The sequence below is a fragment of the Podarcis gaigeae genome (assembly GCF_964106915.1).
Source record: "Podarcis gaigeae genome assembly, chromosome: 4".
Taxonomy (NCBI): domain Eukaryota; kingdom Metazoa; phylum Chordata; class Lepidosauria; order Squamata; family Lacertidae; genus Podarcis; species Podarcis gaigeae.
Window position 1 is genome coordinate 46,943,685 of NC_139677.1, and position 22,748 is coordinate 46,966,432.

Consider the following 22,748-nt stretch of genomic DNA (forward strand, 5'->3'; position numbering starts at 1 on the left):
TGATGATGATGATGCATCTCTGAGTGAACCTACTGAAATTAATGGACCTAACCTAGTCATGTTCATTAACTTCAGTGGGTATACTCTGAATAAAACTTAGTTAAATTTCACCCATTGTGACGAATTGCTTGTGTGGCCTTACAAGTGTATAATAGGATAGCATGGAGAATAAGGCTGCAGTACTATACATACTTACTTACATGGGAGTAAGTCCCATTAACCTTAGTGGACTTATTAAGTAGACATGCATAGGGCTGCACTGTAACTCTATCCACGACTATTACCCATCACAGCTAAATGAAACATTTGTGTTAAAGGGACTGGACCTCAGAATACCAGTTGTGCAAGGGCAAAGAGCCCCTGGCCCTTTCAGAAAAACTATAAAGAAATATTGATCTGTATAAATTGTTTAACATGTAGCAAAATAGTTTTTAAAAACACACTTTTTATCGTAACAAATAAAGAACGAAGGGAGGAATTAAATGTTATGCTAAAGCAATTGTTCCATCGGGACAGGCATTTCAGCTTGCCAGATGGAACTATTCCCCCCCCCCCATTGTTCTGGGGGTTTTCTTGTCCCCTGCCCACAAGCAGGGTGTGCTGGGGGATGAGAAGGGGCAAAACCCCACTGCACCAGTGGAAGTCCTTGCTCAGTGCTTCTGCTGATGGGATTCATTAATTGAATCACGCCCAAATATACATTATTTGAATAATTTGTTTACTACATCATCGGGTTGAAAATAATAATCAAGGGAATTTTATTCAATTCAATGATAGCATTATGCATCTTTATTTAAAAACAATCACCAAGAAAACAGATGGTGTGTATTTGGAATAGAAGGCTTCAAAGGGACTTCATGGAATTTAGATTTCTTTTTCATCACTGTGTCAGGTGTTGAAACAATATGTGGCATTTCTTTACCCATGGTAGCCCTTCTTTTCACTATTCCAAATAACAGTCACTAGCGTTAAATAAAAACCTGAAAGAATAGTATGCAGAGACAAAAATGGTATGTTTGGATATATTCATTAGATGTATACTATGTTTGGTGTTGCTTTTGTTTCTAATTTAAAATTATCTTCCCTCTACTTGTAATGTTGATAGCATTTTGTTAAATATTTCCTGGTGCAATAAGATTTATGGTTACCCCCCCTCCTTGTTTCACTTTTTTTGTATAAGATTTTTCTTTTTAAAAAATGTCATTCTCATTTCTCCTGGTTGGTGATCTTTCTCATACATTTATTTATATATCCAGCTCTAATTATTGCTCACCTTTCCAGTCTTCAACTTTGTCTAAGATCCTTCGAAACATACCAATTCACGATGGCACACTCGTACTGTTAATAATTTACTACTAGTGTTAGATCTGTGACCAGAAAGAATTTAGTTACTATTCACGATTCAACAAATAGATGTTCAAGTGTTCATACGATGCATAAGAACAGGAATGGCAACCCTCCAAGCCTCTCTATCTAGCTCTCAGGACTTTCCTTAGGCCACACACCCCTCCCCTCCCCTACTTTGCACTTTATTTGAGTGCTTTTGCTTGGCTGGAATGTGTCTTGAACTTTGATAATACTTCTTGCTTTCCTAGATAAGAGGGATGTATGGGTATGGAGAAACAAGCCTAGGAGATTATGCAAGTAGAATGGAACTTCTGGAATTCAGTTTCCTTTTTGCCAGGTAAGCCCTTCCACGACACCTCTTCCACACATAGGAGGACACTTTTGGATTTCAACACACTGCAGCAGTCGAAGAACAAGAAGTAGAAAACTCTCTCTCTCTCTCTCTCTCTCTCAATAGCTTAGTTGGCTTCTTTTATTTATTTCAATAATTTCTTAACAAACTCATCTGCCTATTAAAGCTTTTTATTTTATGTGCTATAGAACATAAATCATAATAAATTATGATGAAATAATACTAACTGTTATGTGCATCTCTAGAAAAAGACAATGTAAAATGTTTTGGGTTGGAGGCGGGCTTACGCCTGGTTCACATGCAGTGCTAAGCTAAACCATGGCTAAAATGGCAGAAACTTCATTCACTGCCTCACCCGGTCTTGCTGCACAGTTAGAACTAAGTCAAGGTTTGGCTTACCATCAGTGCTATTTGTCAAGAAAAAGAGGTGCTGGAACTCACCACAAATATCTCCCTCGTTCTATTAGAATGGCAATAGTGCATACCTGAGAGGTGCCAGAACTGAGTTCTGGCAAGTTCAGGCTGAAAAAAAAGAGCTCTGCTTAGCATTATGAATGAACCATGGCTCATGGTTGTTTTGCTCCAAACAAACCATGCAGTGTAACCAAAGTTTGCTTTTGGCTTACCACTCAATCCACAAGTGGTGTGTCTCAATGAGACATACAGTGAGCTCTAGGTTTCAATGTAACACTAAACAAAACCACAGCTTAGCTCTGAATAGTGCCGCTGCCACCGGACTGGGGAGGAGTGAAGCAGCCACTCCTCTAGTTTTTGCTGCAAGGACCCACATGCTCTCTTGTTCATGCTTAGCCATGGTTTGGCTTAGCATTGCACACAAACTGGATCAATGCCATGATAAAGGTAAAGCCACTGAAATAAATGGGACTGTTGATATACCCCATTGAGACAATCATTTTCAATATGAAAAATATATATGTGAATACAAGCATAAATTATTAAATAATTCATATGAATATAAATTATTCTTACAAAGACATTTGCATTGAGTTTTTCAACTGTCTAGAGAAAACTGTCTCCTGGAGAATAAAGCTGTTGAAATGTTTACTTTTGCTTTTTAGAAGCAGAAGGGGGACCCTAGATATTTCTTTTGATTCACATATTAAGCTGCAAAAAGTTTAACGTGGAGGTTGTTGGGGCTGCCAACAAATCTACTCCTAGGGAACAAATTTACCTCAGGACCAGTTTCTCCTTCAGTTTTACATTCAGTATTAGTTCAGCAGCATTGACTATGCATTGCGGGGCCACTAAGTTACAGGAATGAGGTATATCTTGAGAGTTATAATCAGTCATTTGTGTCTGCAGTACTGTTAAAAAAAGAATCAATAACTTTAGCGTTGTGAAGAGCACCTTCACATTTTAGTTATGATGCCAAGGGGTTGATTTTAATATAGCCATCATTTCTTGGTTTTAGGTATTTTCTAAATGGAATCTAAAAATTGTTTGAACATTGATCCCTTGTGGGATTGTTTTTCTCAGACTTAACTGCTGCATATGCAGTAGCATTCGTGTTTCCAGTTTTTTATGTTATAAAGTGTTCAGGAATCTTAATGGATTTCTTTTTAAAGGTGGAACATCTTCTAAGCAGGTATTCATTCTTCAGCATTACTTGACTAGCTGGTCATATTTGCCTTCAAATAATGCAAGGGAAGAAAAGTTCAGTTATTAACACTAAGGCCTGTTAATTGATGCAAGACTACCATGATATAATAACCTTAGAAATCAGTAACAGTGGCAACTTTGCTCTGGGGTTAACATACTTTGCACATGGTATCTTTTATGTGTTACCATAATAATTTGTTTCTGAATGTCTTGAGTGGTAAAATAACTTTTTTATTGGCGTAGTATGCAAAACAATACAAATGTTTGCCTGGCTGCAAAAGACAGAAATGCTCTTCCATCTATTTAGTCTCACTAAATTATTATTAAGTTTGCATCTTTGTACAGTTTTGCTGGAACTATCCATAGCCAGCATGTGCAAAAGCTGTAGAGGCTTCTCAGACTGTCTCTGCTAAGAGAGAGAGAAATAGAGGAAAACACAAATGAAAAACTCAACTGAGACATCCTCTGAAGTTGCTACTGCTGCTTGGCTGAATTGCTAATTGTGAGAAGAAAGGATCGTCATCTTCTACCTCCTACTTTTCAACCAAGGAGTTATGATAGCTTCAGGGAGTAGCTACTGTTCTTATGAGAAAAGTAGCATGGCAATTATGTAAATACTTTTGTTTTTCTTAGAGTGATAACTTGAAACAAGAAATGCTTCCCTGACTGCAATTTATACAAAGTATATCATCTTCAGAAGGCATCTCAATAGTTTATTCTAACCAGGCAAGCATTGCAACATAAAAAAGGAAGCAAAGTAAGGAAGGGGTTGATGGCAGAGGCAACATACATTTAATATATGCACATAACTGGGAAGATAGGTTTCTTATGTAATAAAGTTGGAGACAGACTCCTTTTTTCATTTTTAATTGGTATTGCACATACACCTATTGTTAAAACACCCCCCCCCCGAAATGGAATTTCTGGCTGGAAACCTCATATCAGTTTCCAGTCTGAATGGGACAAAATAATTGGACAACTAGTACAATGGTTGGCTTTTAATGTACAGATTATGTACAACAGGGTTAGTCAATGTGTCCCTCTGAATGTTTTGAAGTCCAACTCTCATCATCCTGATCCAGCATGGTTAATGGTCAGGGATGATGGGAAATGGACTCCACAACTTATGAAGGGCACCATATTGGATATTCTGATGTACAAGATGCCAAACATGCAGTTGTTATTGTAAGAAGCAATACTAAATTAGTGAGAAATTTCTAGCCGAAATGGCTTCAAATACCCATTTATGCAATGGATATTTGATATGCAGTGAACATCTTAGACCTGGAAAGAGAAAAACAAATCATTAGGAAACTGAATAGAATATTTTTGGCATAATGGGCCTGATTAAGTTAAGAATGCTGCAAATTAATATAGTATACTCTACAATAGTATACTTTAGTAGAAAACACAGAAAGAGACTAGCAGCACAAAACCATACCAATCTACTCAGAAATAATAATATAATAACTACCAGGTAAGAGGGTACAGGATTGCAGGCTTAAAAATGTTTCACAGATCTGAACCCTGCTGCTCAAAACTAAAGGACAGGGCAATGCTAAAGTGGTTGGGCTGTTGTATCTTTAAAAAAATATGTAATGGAGGGAATCCTGCAAGATGCATCTTGGAATCTTATCATTTTTTACATCCTTTTCTAACAATGTGTGCTTTCAGAAATTCTTACAAATCAACATTCATATTTTCAAGGAAAATATGATTCAGCTGACAAAGATAGCAAGGACATAAAAATAGCAGTTTATTATTATTACACTTTACAAGAAAAAAATCCTTTCCTTCAAACAGCAAGGGTGATAAATTGTAAGCACTATCCCAATGCATTTTCAATTAAATGACTAAATTAATGTAGAGACATTTAATTAAAGTTGCACTAGTTTTTCCAAATGCTGTTAATTAAGCTGCTATCTAAAATTAAATCTCTTCAAAACCCCTTTTATATTTCTGCAGCTCATCTGATATAGATATAATTAAAATTCTGGAAGTTCACCTAGATGCATCTGAATATATTTCTCAAAAGGAGGGGAGGGGCGGGACCCTGCAGTAATTTGGGAGGCAGTTCTTTTAATGGGATTTATATAATCCTTAGAGGAAATACACAGCACAAAAATAGTTTTATAAATAAATCTGAGCCTCCATGGCTGCACAGACTTTCATTCAGCATTTTGATTTTCCACTGGTTAAACATCAAACTATCTCAGAAAACAGGAAATCCATTGGGATAGACACGAGGCTGGTTTTAAACACATACAGAGTTTAACTTCTTTCAGTAAGTGAAAGTAGGTCTACATTGGGATAGCAAATGTGATGTCCCTCCAGATGTTGTTGGACTACAAGTCCCATCATTCCTGATATCTTGCTATGCTGGCTGGGGTTAATGAGAGTTTGTATTTATAAACTAAATTAACTGGCTGCTGTATTGTGATTTTGAACTGTATGTTTCAAAGCTTAGATTTAATGAAGTGTGCATTGGGTATTAATGTTAGCTGCATTGAGAATGCTAGTCTTGAAAGATGGCTCAGAAATATTTAAAACAAACAAACAAACAAACAAACAAAATCATTCAGCTGAAATGGACTAAGTGGACAACTAATCCAAACCTCTTGCTACAAGGCAAAACTGAATTTTACAATAGTTTGATACTGTATGTAAAGCTTCATAAATTTAATGGTCCATTTATGTCATGCTTATGTTATGGTACCATGTTGTTCATTGAAACATATAACTATGGTTGAAGAACCATTCTTTCTATTTGAAAGGGTTCAAAATGTGGGTGTAAGTTTGTATTTATCTAGCTTGATTCTACACCATGTCAATAATGACTGAAGAAGAAATGAATACTGGCCTGGGGGGAAAAGGGAGAGTAGAGTTTATAAATATTACAGGATATCGCTCTGATAAGTCTTTGTGGGCCACTTCATCAGATACATATCACACACTTCTAATGCCAGAGAAAGGCTTTATGATTCAGCCTATGAAAGCTTATGGCACACATTTTATAGTCCTTAAGGAGCCACAAGACACCTAGTTTTGATGCAGCATATCAAGATGGAACTGAAATATGGTAATATCAACACTATTATTGTATATGTCACAAGGCTCAAATGAAATTTTGTTTATCTCCAGAGAGGAGAATCCATTCTTCTTCTTCTTCTTCTTCTTCTTCTTCTTCTTCTTCTTCTTCTTCTTCTTCTTCTTCTTTACCAAAAAAGGCCCCATAGCAGCTTGTATACAATCAAAACAAGAAAGTCCCTACCCACAACCTAAAAAATCCATGGGAAAGGGACAACAAGGGAACAGGAAATTCAAAACCAAAACTTGGGCACCAATTTCTAAACAGTTGTGCCTTTGATGACTGAACTCTGCTTCCATTTTCTTATCCTACAATGCAGGCTGGCAGAAAGGGGAGAGGAGTCAATATCAGATACAACAGTTTTACACTAATCAAGTGCTTGGCAGTGGTGGGATAGTGGTGGCTTAAAGTATGGTCTGCTGCATGGCTGTGGTGGCACAGGCTGTGCTACACATGCCATTGAGCAGCAGGTGTGGAGTAGAGTTGAGGACTCATTGTTTGTTAACCGTAGAGGTTTCCAATAAGGATAAGAACCAATGATACCATCTGTCATGGCTAGCAATTTGGGACCTCTGGCCAGATATAGTACAAAGGTGCCTAGGTTTATGTGCCTAGGTTCCTTCCTCCTCACCTGCTGTTAACTGACAGAACCATAATAGTACAATGGCACTCTGTCCCTTTCCTGACCCCCTGGATTTAACACATATTGGCAGATTAATGTGTTGTGGAGATTGTAGTAGTATTGGCAGCAGCAGCAGCAGCAGCAGCAGCAGCAGCAGCAGCAGCAGGGAAAGACATTTGATTCTACATGATCAGGCTCTTTTTGCCTGGCAATGTGGTCTGCTCTTGCCCCAGAAACCTTGTCATACATTATTACCATTGTGGAAAAAGTTGGAACTGGGAAACTAATGACAACCCAGTGAGTTGTTCTTTCCCCCTTTCTTTCAAAGCTTATATGCACTTACTCAGACACTGGCTGTGTTCTCATTTAATTTGACCCTAAGGGAATGGCAGTGTGAAGTAAGTTGTAATTCACATAACTTCCACCACTTAAAGCCTATCTCTGATGGGTGCAGTACTCTGCTGAGAAACTCAAGGCAGGGGAGGGGAGGAGTGAGGCACTGACTTTCTCTTAATCAAAAAGAATAATACTGGAAGGAGATAGGGAGCCATTGATAAAACAATAAAGAAAGCAACAACAACAAGAAAATAAGAAGTTAATTTGAATAAGAACAACCCACCCACTTCTCTGTGATTATGAAAAAGAACAATAAGGTTGCTTTTAAAAAAGCGTTTCTTCTTTAGATCACAGCTCTATGTACCACATGGAAAACTGCTTTTGAAATTCAGAGGAAATTCAAAAGCACCTTATGATACACTGCACGAGGGAGCTGCTTTTCAGAGAATAAAAGGTTCTGCTTGGTAAGCACAATCTCTTATGTGTACCCAAAGGAGCTCTTATTGATCGCGGCCCCTGCTGGCAACAGCTTTTTCTCTTGAGATCCATCAGCTCCTACTATACATGCCAGCAACAGAATCAAACAAAACCAGGGAACTGGTGGCTGTTTCAGGTGATCGTTTATCAAATGGTACCACGTTTTCCTAGCACTTTTCCTCTCAGATCATATCCAATTCTATTTCACGTGTACATATTCACAGTTGGTGTTTGGATACTGTTTCTGGTTGTATATCTTCCCCCACACTTGCCCTCCTCTCCTGCCACACCGCCACACCCTTTGTGAACCACTGATCTACCATGTCAGGGTCTGATCATAGGAACTTGCCCCTCGCTAAGTGAGCTGAATAGCTAAGTGGACATTTGGACATGGGTTTCCCTGGCACCAGTCCAACATTGTATGCCCTAAACACTGTACCACACCACTGGTTGAAGATCTTACCCAGTGATTCTGAGATTTACACTCATTATAACTACTGTAGCCTAAAATGAAATAGTTTGGAGATGCTTCTGACAGCCAGTGTGGTGAGTGGTTAGAATGCTGGACTAGGGGGACCAGGGTTCAAATCCCCACTCAGCAACAAAAACTCACTGAGTGACCTTGTGCCCATCAATGCCTCTTGGCCTAGCCTACCTCACAGGGTTGTTGTGTGGATAAAGAGAAAGAGAATGGTGTATGCCACCCTGAGATCCTTAGAGGAAAGGTGGGATATAAATGTGATAAATAAATGCAAACAAATAAGATCTCATAATACTACCATTACATACAGAAGTCACATATTCTGTCCTAGCCAATGAAATAGGTTGTGGTATGTGCTTGGTTGCAGTGCATATGTAGTGCTTACATGAGTTTCACAGATTTGCAAATGTGCCCATGCCTTCCAAAAGGAGGGTGACTGCATGGCCTTCTGAGAATTTGGGAGTAAAAGTAGGTATCGGGTTGTATCCAAAGGCTCCCTACTTCCAACGGAAGAAGTACTGTATTTCCATTGGAGAAAAGACTATTTCTGTTGGAGGAAGTTAATTCTCAGCTCCAATGTAAATGTTCACCTTAGGGCACACAAAAGCTGGCAAAACATTTCATCTCAAAAGTTATGCTCCTAAAGGTTTCTCATTTAACTCTAATATAAAACAATAAATGTCTTAAGTGTTTCACCTTTTTTTTTTTTACTTAGTTTCACAAAGTAACTGAATAAAAAAGACCCTCAGAAATTCAGCCCTTACATTTTATTTTTAATGAAAAAATACTATTATTGCAGTGCCACAAACCTTGGCAGAAAATAGAATACTGTTAATTATGAATAAATTAACTAAATTAGTAACGTGAGACGGATTTGCAATTAAATCACTGTTAACTGAGAATGAAACACAGCTACACACAGCTTAAGAATCAGGGAGCAACACAGATGTTTATAAAATGCCATGCTATAGTAGGTTTCAACTGTAGCTCTTCAATAGTTTTAAATATATTTTAAATCATACTTCCTATTTAGGGTATAATATAAAGAGAGGTGCTGTTTAAATTTCACAAACAGAGAATTCAAATAGACAAAGCCACTATTCAAATCATAGCTGTCAACTTTTCCCTTTTTTTGCGAGGAATCCTATTTAGAATAAGGGAATTTCCCTTTTAAAAAGGGAAACGTTGACAGCTATGACTCAAATATCAGAAAGTAGCTGGAAACAGATTACTCCTCCATGCTTCACACTTTGCTAAAAAGCCAGCATGCATATTTCCACATGGAAGATGCTCCTTAGAGCCAAATATTAAGCTCACAGAAGTGGACATGGTGCTAACTGTAGAAGTCAAACTACATAATCAATTAATTCATTGATAGTCCATTCAGGAACCATGAAAACTGCGGCCATGGCAACAGCTCTGATTCTCAAGCAAAACACAAGAGCAATTTCTTAACTACTGGAACTAAAAGAGGATTTCAAGTTCTAAGAAAGATCAGAATCACCCTCTGCTGGGAAGATGAAACTTGCTTTTACTAATATAGATGTTTTGCTTCATGGTTTACAAGACCTTTTAGCTTTTTATGCTTTTAAAAATTACAATGACTATCAACAGGAAGCAGATTCAGGACCAAAGTTTTAAAATATAATGGGAGACCATTCAGGCAACATACAACTAATGTTTAATAAATAAGAATAAGAAAAAACACTGAAATTATCTCACTTTCTTGATCCAAAACACAGAGATGCTACTATTCAAGATAGTTTAAACTAACTAGCAAATCATGTTAAACACAAGAGAAAAATAATCTGAGTAAACATTAATTTTATACCTCTGCCACAATAACATGTATTTCAAACTGGGAAATAGAAATGTATTTGACAGAGAAGTAGCCTCTTTTATACAAGTTATTAATGCAAGGTATAATGCTTCAAAATATCCCCTGACCTATTTTCCTCTATTAGTTATCTACAAGCAAATGGATGCTTAAACTGAAATATACAATTTCCTGTAATCCAGTCTGCAAACCTACTCAAAATTGCCTCCAGGCTCCTGACCCCTTATTGCTGGAATCCTGAGCACGAACACGCGCACACGCGCACACACACACACACACACACACAAACAGCAGCAGCAGCTGCCCTTGATAGCCCACATAAATACATCTTCCCAACTGCACTAAAATACAGGGGCATGGCCACATGGATCTTGTTTAGAAATACTGAATAATCTATTTTGCACCCTTTGGATGCTTGTGCCTCCACAGACATCTCATGTCTACAGTTGTTGTGTATCAGTCAGCTTATCTGAGCACATTGGCATCCATAAACCAACCCCAGCACACAGAATGTAGATTGTAAAAAATGTGCCCTTTTAACCACATATTGCAGTATCCAGTGTAGGCATCCATACAAGGAATAGCCAACCCAAATACATAAGGCTCAGCTGCACAGGCAAACTAAATGTCAGGTGTATGCCTTTCGGGCAATCCAAGTCTATATACAGTACTCCATATTTGATATCTACTGATTGTGTAACAGATAAATCTTATTTTGAGGCTGGGGAGGAGCAAAATGGCAGATCCATTGCTACATCTGAATCCCTGATGGCTCATGCTAATTTTATGCCAGGTCAACCCATGTTTGGGCCACTGAGGAGTGGCCCCCTTGGGGAATCTGTGAAGCTAGTGATCCAGTGGATTCAAAGCTGCCTCTGCTGCACTCTCACTGCAACATCTCATTTCGGGGCTTTCTGACTGCTACTGCTGGCAGGAAAACTTGCCAGCATTAGCTCTCCAGCCATCTGGGTGCAGCCTGGGCATCTGCAGGAGTAGAGCACCAAAACCAGCAGCACGAGAAATGCAACTATGCACAATCCTAAGCCACTCAGCCATCAACACTGGAATATGTATGTAGGACTGTGCTGCAACAGTATCATATGTTCATATACAATCAAGTTAATATGTAGATTCTGCACATGATGTTAAAGGAATATATATAGTCTTTAAGCTCAGTCTATGTCTAATTCGCACTACAGCCTTTACCCATTTTTTTTAAAAAATCTGCTTCTATTTTATATGGAAAACTTAATTATCCTTTAAAAGGAAAACCACCTTTTTGATAAACTTAATAGCTTGATCAAACTCTGCCAATGACCACAATGAATATAATGCTCTGTAATTTTGGATTTGATTCTACTGATGTAATCTCAATGCATGCAAGGTGGAAGGCACCATTAAACTGCTTGTAGAAAAGGGTACTGTTTAAAATTAATGTTCCCAGGAATTGTTTAAAAGAGAACAGAGAATGGATTGAAGCAGTGAAAGTAAATGCAAAGCTCAGTCTTCCACATGCGATAAAATATATTCAAAGGAAGGAAGTGGGAAATTAAAGCATTTTGAGAAGGATGGAAAGCATACAGAAATTACACCTTATCTAAAGCAATGGCCCGGAGTAAACTGAGGATGTGCAGCAGCCACAAGCTTCTCTTCACCAAACAGATGTTGCTAATTATACAACCGGCACTACTTGCATGTAGCAGCTTGTTGGTAAATGGGTGCTAGGAACCGAGTTTCTGCACATGGTTTCTGATCCAGTTAATGTTACATGTATCAAAACCTATGGTATATTTTATGTATTTTATTCAGTTCCAAGCAACTATTCATGCTGGGCATGAAGAACATGAGTGAAATACAATGTATTGCTAGAAACATTTGAGAATACTTATTGTAAAACCATTTTCTTACCTAAGACAGTCATTTTTAGGGTTAAGGTTATGTTATACAATATTACCTGCAGGAGTTTCCATCTTCCATTCAAGTCTTCGAGGCGGTTGAGGGTATATGGGGAAAGCTGTATTTCAGAAGAGGTAAACTGATGAGCTAGGTCATTAACATTGTTCACGTTCTCTTTAAGAGGTGCAATTTCTGCTCGGTAAACCTGTGTAAAAAACAAACCAACCCAAAATGTTAGTAATGGCATTTTAGATTGAATGAGCTCTTATAACAATTTACAGCAGAACATAGGGTCTTGTTTGGGGTTCCCAGCACCACTTCACAGAAACATTGTTGCCTTGGTCTAGTACTGGGAGTCTGATATAAACTCTTAAAATAGACCAGCAGTAAGTTATTGGTGTTGCTGCATAAATACTTCAGCATCACATGGTGCATTGGAGGGCAATTCCAAATCTTTTCATAGGTAGAAAAATTATGGTAAGGGTATTAGAAAGAGAGAAAAGTGAGGCTACCTACAGCTTAGTTGTATCATCATAAGAGCTATGGAAGTGGCCCCATTTGCTTGGTCCCAGCACACATTTTAAATGAGATGCTTGGACATAGCAGGTGAAGACAAATTTGGAAAAGAACCAGACAGCTCTGAAGGACACTGCAATCAGCCACATAAATTAAATGTCTATAGAAATGTCCGTGTCCCTTTAAAACTGGCTACAGAGATTCATGGCAATACATACTGAGATAATACCAGGCTTGGCTTATGGACTTAAGAAGATATTGAATAATTTGATTTTCTATATTAATTTTCTTTCATCACAACATTTACAGATTTCATTTTCTACTTTTATTTGCAGAGGTGAAATGGGTTTTGCACTGGACTAAGCTCTGTGTTCCTCCCTACTTTTGATATCTATAACAGTAAGACTCAGGTCTTCTTTTGTTGACCAAATAGGAAAGAGAAATGGAGCGGAATAAGTATAGTCGCATGATACAGATGATAGCTTTTATTTCTGGTATGTTAAACATTGATTAACAGAAAACATAAAGCAAGGTTCTGTCAAACTGCCAAGAAGCCAAAGCTATCCTGGATTTTGAAAGAGTTCAGAAAATACATTCCCTGCTGCGTAACAGTGAGAAATTCTAGCATCAATGTTACCAAAGTTTAGCGTGGGAGGTAGCTTTGTAACAAGTTTCCAAATATACAAGTAGATTCTAATCAGAGGAAAATACACACCACTACTCCCATTCCATGTCCCACCACCCCCGCCATTCCCAGGGTCAACCCTCAGCTAAAGCCATCTCTCTTTTCTCTGATGCTCTCCATTCAAAACTCCAAACTGCACAAACACTGCTTCCACATTTTTTACTGGGAAGGAATTACCGTATTTAAGGAAGATGCACCATACACAACTGATGTAAGTCAAGTGTATTTTGTACTTGTACTTTAGAACAAAATGTCAAGTGTGAAGTCACCCTAAGATCCATTTGAAATTAGATGATGCAACATTCCTTTGAGTTACAGGCCAACATACATATCACCTTATGGAATATACAATTCACTCATCCTCATCTCCTTATCATACTCATCCTCATAATCAATGAATCTATGGCCTGCCTTTCTAAAAATACGTGCTCTTTCCTACTGTCAGGGAACTGCCAAAGGCTCAGGGGCGAGAGGGGAAAGGCCAGGTGGATTACAGAGAGCCCCCAAAGATTGTGAGAAGCAGCACTTCCTCAGCGGAGGAAGGTAGCCACGCCTCTAGTGGAGAGGAGAGGCAGGGGGCGGGAAAGCAGTGCCAGGACACCTTGCCGGAGCAAAGCGGGGAGGAGGGAGGTCCCCCGTAACCCAAGCCTTCCTTGCGCAGAAAGATTCCGCGCACAGAGGGAAGTCACAGACTGGGCGTCTAGAAACTACTCTGCTGGGGAAGGTTTAAGTACCGCCCACTCTCAGATTCTGCCAGTGAATGAGCAGGACATGGAATACAGGCGCTCTGCATTCTAAAGGTTTTATCACTAATAAGAAAGCCCTAGAACACGCTTTGGAGGCATATTGCCTGATTGCTCTCGAGCAACCGACAAACCGATACCTTTAACACCTATGATCCAATTGCACATGGACCATCACATGATAACTGAAAAATATGAATGTACTGCTAATGTCTCCTTCCAGGACACACCTTTATAAATAACCAAAATATTTTAAATTGTCTTATTTTCCTAATAATGAATATTTCTAATGGAATAAGTAGATCAGTTTTATAACTTTGAGGAAGCAGTGCTTTTGTAGTACAGATACCTTTACAACAATCATCTTTCATTTTCAAAGACTGAAAATGCAATCTGAATAAAAATCTGTCAGGAGCAGTATACCTGTACCTGGCTATATCATGATAGGGGGAAGGAACGAGATAACATTTGACAATTTCTTCTAGTCAAGCAATCCAATTTACCCTTAAGCAGATGAACTATTTCCTCTTCATAAATCCACTTCCATTTACTTACCAAGTGTTCTTGATGACGTATACAATAATAATAATAATATTTTTTTATTTATACCCCGCAATCCCCAGCAAAGGCCGGGCTCAGAGTGGCTTACAAGCAATAATAAAAACAAGATGAATGGTTACAACTTAAAAACAAAAATAAAATACATTAAAATAATGGAACATTAAAATATTAAAATGTAGCCTCATCGCAGGAGGAGAAGGAAAAGAAAGGGAAAAAAAAGAGAGAGAGGGAGGGAATCAAATTGGCTCCAAGCCAAAGGCCAGGTGGAACAACTCTGCCTTACAGGCCCTGCGGAAAGAAATCAGATCCTGCAGGGCCCTGGTCTCATGAGGCAGAGCGTTCCACCAAGCCGGAGCCAGAGTTGAAAAGGCCCTGGCTCTGGTTGAAGCCAATCTAACTTCTTTAGGGCCTGGGACCACTAGGGTGTTGTTATTTATGGACCTTGAGGCTCTCCGTGGGGCATACCAGGAGAGGTGGTCCCGTAGGTACGAGGGTCCTAGGCCGTGAATGGCTTTAAAGGTCAAAAGCAGCACCTTAAATCTGACCCTGTACTCCACCGGGAGCCAGTGCAGCTTGAAAAGCACTGGGTGAATAGAATATGCTCCCATGGCAGAGACCCCGTGAGGAGCGTCGCTGCAGCATTCTGTACCCGCTGGAGTTTCTGGGACAGCTTCAAGGGCAGCCCCGCATAGAGCGAATTACAGTAGTCAAGCCTGGAGATGACCGTCGCATGGATCACTGTGGCCAGGTCGGGGCGGGAAAGGTAAGGGACCAACTGCTTGATGCGGCGAAGGTGGAAAAATGTCGCCTTGGCTGTTGCTGTAACTTGCGCCTCCATGGAAAGGGAGGCATCAAGGATTACACCCAAACTCTTAACGGAAGGCAATGGCACTAATTGGGCCCCCGCAAGAGAAGGGAGTTGGTCCCTCATCCCCATGCCATCCCGACTTAGCCATAGGACCTCTGTCTTCGAAGGATTTAGTTTCAATCGGCTCCCACGAAACCATCCAGCCACAGCTTCCAAGCATCTGGTCAGTGTGTTCGGGGCCGAGTCAGTGTGGCCATCCATCAGCAGATAGAGCTGAGTGTCATCAGCATATTGGTGACAGCCCAGCCCAAAGCTCCGGATAATCCGGGCAAGGGGGCGCATAAAGATGTTAAAAAGCATCGGGGAGAGAATTGCGCCCTGCGGCACTCCACATACCAAGGAGTGGCGCGACGACATTTCCCTACCTAGTGCCACCCTCTGTCCCCGACCAGAGATAAAAGAGCACAACCAGTTACGGGCTATGCCCTGTATCCCCACATCTGCAATGCGGTGGTCCAGAAGATCATGATCGACCATGTCAAAGGCTGCTGACAAATCTAAAAGGATCAGCAGTCCTGACCCGCCTCGATCCAGTTGTCTACGGAGATCATCTGTTAGGGCAACCAGAGCCATCTCCGTCCCAAAACCAGGACGGAAACCAGACTGAAATGGATCTAATGCCGATGTTTCCTCCAGAAACCTACCAAGCAGTTCAGCAACCGCTCTCTCAATTACCTTACCCAGGTATGGAAGATTTGAAACTGGGCGGTAATTGGATAGGTCTAAGGGATCTAATGAAGTTTTTTTTAAGAGTGGACACACCACTGCTTCCTTCAATTCCCCTGGGAATGTCCCCGTGTCAAGGGACAAATTGATAATTTCAACCAGGGGGGTCCGCACAACATCTGGACACTCCCTAATCAGCCAAGACGGGCACGGATCAAGGAGGCAGGTGGTGGGCCTACCAACTTGGAGGAATCTATCCACATCAGTAGGGAGTATCCGATCGAAATGGTCCAACACTGGACCTGAAGTCAGTCGAGGGGCCTCCAGTTCAGTCACTGTATCTAAATTAGCAGGGAGGTCACGGCGGAGCAACAGGACTTTCTCCGCAAAAAAACTCGCGAATGCCTCACAGCTGTGGGTCGAATTTGTGCTTAAATTTGGTTGTCCTCCTAAGGACGTTATTGACCTAATTATTTTAAAAAGTTGTGCCGGGTGAGAGCTAGCGGATGCAATGGAAGCTGCAAAGTAAGATTTCTTAGCAGCTTTCATAGCCATCTCATAGGCTTTCATAAGCGTCCTATAAGATGTTCTTGAGGCTCCGTCACGAGTCCGTCGCCATACTCGCTCTAGCCGTCTGAGATCCCGCTTCATTTTTCGGAGCTCCTCAGTAAACCAAGGGGCCCGGTTTCGACGGGGTCGCAGAGGGCGCTTAGGCGCTATCTCATCAATGGCTGCCAAGAGCCGGTTATTCCAGTCCTCAACAAGGTCATCTAATGAGTCGCCAGGAGGAGCAGGGTTCCGCAAGGCTTGTCGGAATCTATCAGGATCCATCAGTTTTCGCGGACGAGCCCAAATAGGTTCGCCACCCGAGCCGGGGAGGAGCGGGAAGTCTATCTTGGCTTTCAGAGCGTAGTGATCAGACCATGGCACTTCCACAGCAGGGAGCATGATCACATCTATGCCAGCCCCAAAGATCAGATCCAGCGTGTGGCCTGCTTGATGAGTGGGGCCCAAAACAACCTGGGAGAGCCCTAGTGTTGCCATGGAAGTCACTAGGTCCAGAGCCTGTGAGGAGGGAGCGGCATCGGCATGGACGTTGAAGTCTCCCCAAACCAGTAGGTTTGGGAACTCCAAGGCCCAGCCCGCCACCACCTCCAGCAGGTCTGACAGGGTGGCTGCAGGTGTGCTGGGTGGTCGGTACACCAGCCAGACAGCCAAGCTCTCCTTGGTGCCCCACACAAGACCAACACATTCAATGCCGGAGATCGCTGGTGATGGCAGAGCTCTGAAAGAGCAATCCTCCCGGAATAACAACACTACTCCTCCCCCCCGACCCACAGTCCGCGATTGATGGAGGACAGAGAAACCTGGGGGTGTTATCTCATGTAGGGAGACTACTTCGCCTTCCCGTACCCAGGTCTCCGTCACGCAAGCCAGGTCAATCCCCTGCGAGACAAAAAAGTCACGCATGGTGGCGGTTTTGTTGCCTATGGACCTGGCATTGCACAGCACCAATGACGGAGGTGTGTAATCCTTGCTCTCCCTACCCTCATCCCTTGGGATGGGGCGTAGATTGGAAGGGGTTCGAGGATCACTGCATCTCGAAACCCTTCACCGATAGAGATATCTAGCCCCACCGCCATTCCTCCCTAGCCCTTCAATTGTGGAAATCCCAGATCCCATACTAGCCTCCCCAATAGATGGGTAACATCCCCTCAATAACAAGTCATCCTTGGGCCAGGACTCATGGGTCAAAGTGGTATGGGAAAGAGGTGGAGGTCTGATAGGGTAAGTATCCCTAGAAGATAAAACCCAACCAACCGCACCCCAAGCGGGGGGGACAGTCCCATGGTGTTTCATTAACTGTCAATCCCCCTCTCCCTCCTGGGCTAATTGGAGGATTGTTGGTTCTATCTGTGGCTGTGGAAGTATTAATGAGGTATGTGTTATAAAATGTGGATCACTGGCCAACAAAGAGCCAGATTCGAATTCGGAAGATCTGTCCATCCTGTCTCGCCAGGAGTACAGTAGAGAAGGCTGATCATTCTGGTAAGTTTTTGGAACATTAGGCAAAGGTCCAGATGTAGATTTGGTGCTGGATATCTCCAGATTGTCAGCAACATAGAGTTCTTTATGTGTTGTTGCCATAGAAATGTCGGAGGCGCCAAATTCCTCATCTAATTTGGTGTTGTTTGAAAAGGGAACAGGGAGTTGCACTGAACAGGGAGAGCGAGAAAAATTCTCAGGGACGATTCACACCCCGGCCAGCACCTCTTTAATTTTCTACCCTTGGGCAGGAGATATAGAAGTATAACCAGTCGTACCAACAGGCTAAAAAACAGTTTCTATCTGTGGGCTGTTAGGCTGCTGAACGAAAAATAATATAGTGCAACTGACTTTCGGGGTTGGTGTGTTGTGCGACAAGCACACAGAGTGCAATGAGATTGAGTGTTTGGGGGTGGGAGGCTCAGTTAATTTCATTGTACACAGGTTGTACATTGACAATAAAGGTGGTATTATTATTATTATTATTATTATTATTATTATTATTATTAAAAACCACTCAAACAGTTGTTGTTTTCTGCATTCATCACCTTCCCCAACAATTGATGTGATAATATATATAATCATTTTTAGTCCTATCTTATAACTTTTTCCTTCTGGAAGTCCAGAGGATAATGTAAACCCTTGTCTACTGCCAGTCATCACTTGCATTGCTCTAGAGTCTGAAGACAAACCTTGCCTGAGCACCTGTGCAGTAGCAGCCATCAGCACCACTACATTGGCGGTGACCCTTCTACCAAAGGGAAAGGCTATTAAAATCAGGGCAGCCCTGAACAGAGTCCCTGATAGTATGGAGTAAAAAAAAAAAAGAGGCTTTGCTTTAACATTGCTATTTTCCCATACCAATCTGTATCAAAAGTTTTATAAACAGTGAACAGAAGGAGTACAAGCAAATACAGGCTTGCTTAGTATTAAGCTTGGCTACACAGAATATGAGCCTACTGTAGTGTACAGCCGAAATAAATTAAAAAAATTAAAAACTTGTCCAGTAGCACCTTAGAGACCAACTAAGTTTGTTCTGGGTATAAGCTTTCATGTGCATGCACACTTCTTCAGATAACGAAAAGCAGACTTTCATATCAGTTCCTATAAATGCCGATAGGTGGGTATGGACAAATTCCTAAGATGTTTCAGTTAGCCTCATATCTTAGGAATTTGTCCACACCCACCTATTGCCGTTTATTTACCAAAGCTAGATTAAATGTATTTCCATCGGAAGTTCTAAATGGTAGACTGAGAGGCATCCCCTATCAGAATAGGCTTTGTTCATGTTCTCAGGACGTCGATTGCATGAACCATACCCTACTGCATTATGGGCAGTATCAGCAAGCAAGGGATCAACTGATCAAACCCTTACTAGCAAATTTGCTAGGAAAATCTGAAGCCTCCCATGTTAAATACCTTCTGGAGGATAGGTCAAATGATATTACACTGACTTCGGCAAAGTTTCTTTCGGAGGTTGCAAGAAACAAAGAACATCATGCTCTAGACATAACAAAATGACTACCTCAGTCTCTTTCGCCTGCTGTTTGGTTGTCTTAAGTGTATCATGTTTTGAAACTGTTTTGTGGGTCTATGGACCACTATAGATAGATATAGATAGATAGATAGATAGATAGATAGATAGATAGATAGATAGATAGATAGATTTCCACATACCCATTTCAACAAGTGCAATGATAACTGTAGAACAATGCATCAGAATTGTCCCATTATAGTCCTTATTTTGCACCTTAGTTGAATTTTTGATTAACAAAGTATGGGAATATGCTAAAGTAACTCCTATGACATAAATATTAAGACCTGTGTATACCAAAGTCAGCAGACATTTACAAATGTCCAGGAAATATTTTTTATTTTTTCTTGTTGCATGAGCCCATCTTCCCAAATCTGAAAATAAATGTCTGAGTCCCTGGGAATACTGAAAAATAACTAGCAAATAAGCTTATTTCAATGAGAATGGCTCATTATGTGCTCTCCCAGCATCAGGGACTTCCCCTTATGAAATCAGTGACTCCAATTGCAGCAAATAAAAGTAGATGCTCAATTCACTTTCTCCGTTTCTTAGCCCTTCTTTCCCCTAGCCACATGTGCATCAAGATGATAACAAGTCAAATGCAGCATTCAGATAATCAATCCAAATTATTCAGTTGAGTCCTATTGTAACATTTTCCCACCAGCAATAATAAAATTGCAGCGCTATCCCCATACATGGCATTTTGAAAATATACTTTGGATAGATCCAGTGCTGCATACTCAGTTCCTTCCAATAAATTTCTTTTCATATGCAGAACAGTAAGAATAAAATCATGTCTTCAGTGTGCATAGATAACATTGTATTGTTTTTTATTTTCTGAAGTTGTTTCTTTTAATGTACTTTGAAATGAAATTATTCTATTTCATTTTATGCTCTTACCAAAACACTATCAATTGTCCTGCACAATGGGAATGCTTATAACGGATTAAAAGGTGTAGAATTGTTAAGTCTATCCAACATTAATGATTTCCAAGAAATGACTTTTGGAAAAGAATGGAAGGTAGCCTTGCATTCCAAATATATTTTCCCACCACACTTTTGCCATAGTACAGAGAAGTAATGTCAGAGATCCCAAGAAAATGCTAATTTTACAGCTAATTACAAAGTCCTATACTGATTGTTGTTAAAGTTAGAAAATCTTTTAAGCATTTCCTTTTTTGAAAACAGGAGTGCATGTTCTCCAATTATCACAATATATGCTAAAAGCAATTTCAGTGTTCTAAATGCTGATCTGTATATAGCCAAAATGGCTCCATCCACACACTAGATAGATAGATTTATAGATAGTTCAGCAGGCTTACGATTTGCAGAAACACACACACACACACAATGGGCAACTTCCCCAAAGTGTGAGGCCTTCGGAAAGGCTTTTTCAGTGGTGGCTCCATGTCTGTGGAATTTCCTTCCCATTTAGATGCATCTTGCTTCTATAACAGGAAGCAAGTGAACGCACACCTCTTTTGCGGAACTTATGGAGGAGGGATGTGATGAAGAATTGTTAGCTGATTTTTTTACAGCCAGATTTTTATGAAATTAAAGAACAATTTAATGCTGCCTTTTTCTTTTATTGCACAGTGATCTAAAAGCACGAGGGACTTTTTCCTTGCCCTCTGATTAGATCAGAAGCTTCAATTGAAATCCCTGCCTTCTTGAGTGACTGGGCTCAAGAAATGAATTGCACACAGCCAACTCTGTGAATGTGCTCTTTCATCAATGGGACATGAATGGCTGTTTGACCTTTTAAAGTAAAAATGCCCTTTTTGCATCTCAATAGGTTTCTTATGTTTTCCCACTGAAACTTCAGAATGACTTCACTGAGCTTTGTCAAAGGCACCTAGATAGCTGTCTTAAATTTGCTATTTTGCTGCTATTTAATGCAGTTATGGTGTAATTACACAACATGCACTCATAACATGCACCATAATGTTACATAGATGCATCAATGATTGAGTGTTTGCATGAACAGTTTATGAGTGATATAATGTTTGATATAAAGTACTGTGATATAGTAAAGGTAAAGGACTACTGACCATTAGGTACGGTCGTGGCCGACTCTGGGGTTGCGGCGCTCATCTCGCTTTATTGGCCAAGGGAGACAGCGTACAGATTCCAGGTCATGTGGTCAGCACGACTAAGCCATAATGTGTCAGATATCATGGACCCAAGCTGTTAGTTGTATTCCAAATTAATATAATAATATGGGCAGCCAATGCAAGCACAGAGATGTGCTACTAGTGGTCTGTTGCATTTTGCATCAGCTGCAGCTTTCACAGCAGACCCAAAAATAGCCCTATCAAGAGCACACCTATGCAGACACCCTCATGTATTAAGATCACTGTACAACAAAAAAGCCAGGAATCGCATTCCCCCAGTTCAGCTCTTGATACATGTCATCTAAGGAAATCAGCCCTGAGTGCTCACTGGAAGGACAGATCCTGAAGCTGAGGCTCCAATACGTTGGCCACCTCATGAGAAGAGAAGACTCCCTGGAAAAGACTCTGATGTTGGGAAAGACTGAGGGCACAAGGAGAAGGGGACGATAGAGGTCGAGATGGCTGGATTGTGTTCTCAAAGCTACCAACATGAGTTTGACCAAACTGCGGGAGCCAGTGGAAGACAGGAGTGCCTGGCGTGCTCTGGTCCATGGGGTCACAAAGAGTTGGTCACAACTAAACAACAACAAAAGGCAAAATCAGTCTCAAAAGTGTGCCTTGAAATGGATCAGCAAAATTGATACCCTACAGGAACCCCTGCACCTGCTCTGCCATCACTTTCTGCACCACCTTACCCAAGAAAGGTCATTCATAACTGGATAATAGTTGTTGTAAACCACAGTCCAGGAAGGGCCTCTTCAGAGGTGAATGCACTGCTGTCTGTTTAAGGACAGTAGGCACAAGTCCACTGCATAGGGATGCATTAACATTCTGGACCATGCTGGTCAGTTGCCGCTGCCACCCCCACTGGCTTTTTACTTGCCAATATGGACAGAAGTTAAGACAGCAAGAAGTGAATCACATTACAGTCAAACTTCGGTTGTCAAACGTAATCTGTT

At 40.7% G+C, this 22,748-nt stretch overlaps 1 protein-coding gene across 23 annotated transcripts in view; it reads right to left on the minus strand.

Annotated features, from left to right (window-relative positions):
* Nucleotides 1–22,748, minus strand: part of DMD (dystrophin) — a 991,104-nt gene that overhangs the window by 145,574 nt on the left and 822,782 nt on the right. For all 23 annotated transcript variants that reach the window (XM_083734089.1, XM_083734109.1, XM_083734093.1 and 20 more), the window contains one exon: nt 12,115–12,261. In XM_083734089.1, the coding sequence (XP_083590215.1) occupies nt 12,115–12,261 (147 nt within the window). The remainder of the gene's footprint in view (nt 1–12,114; nt 12,262–22,748) is intronic.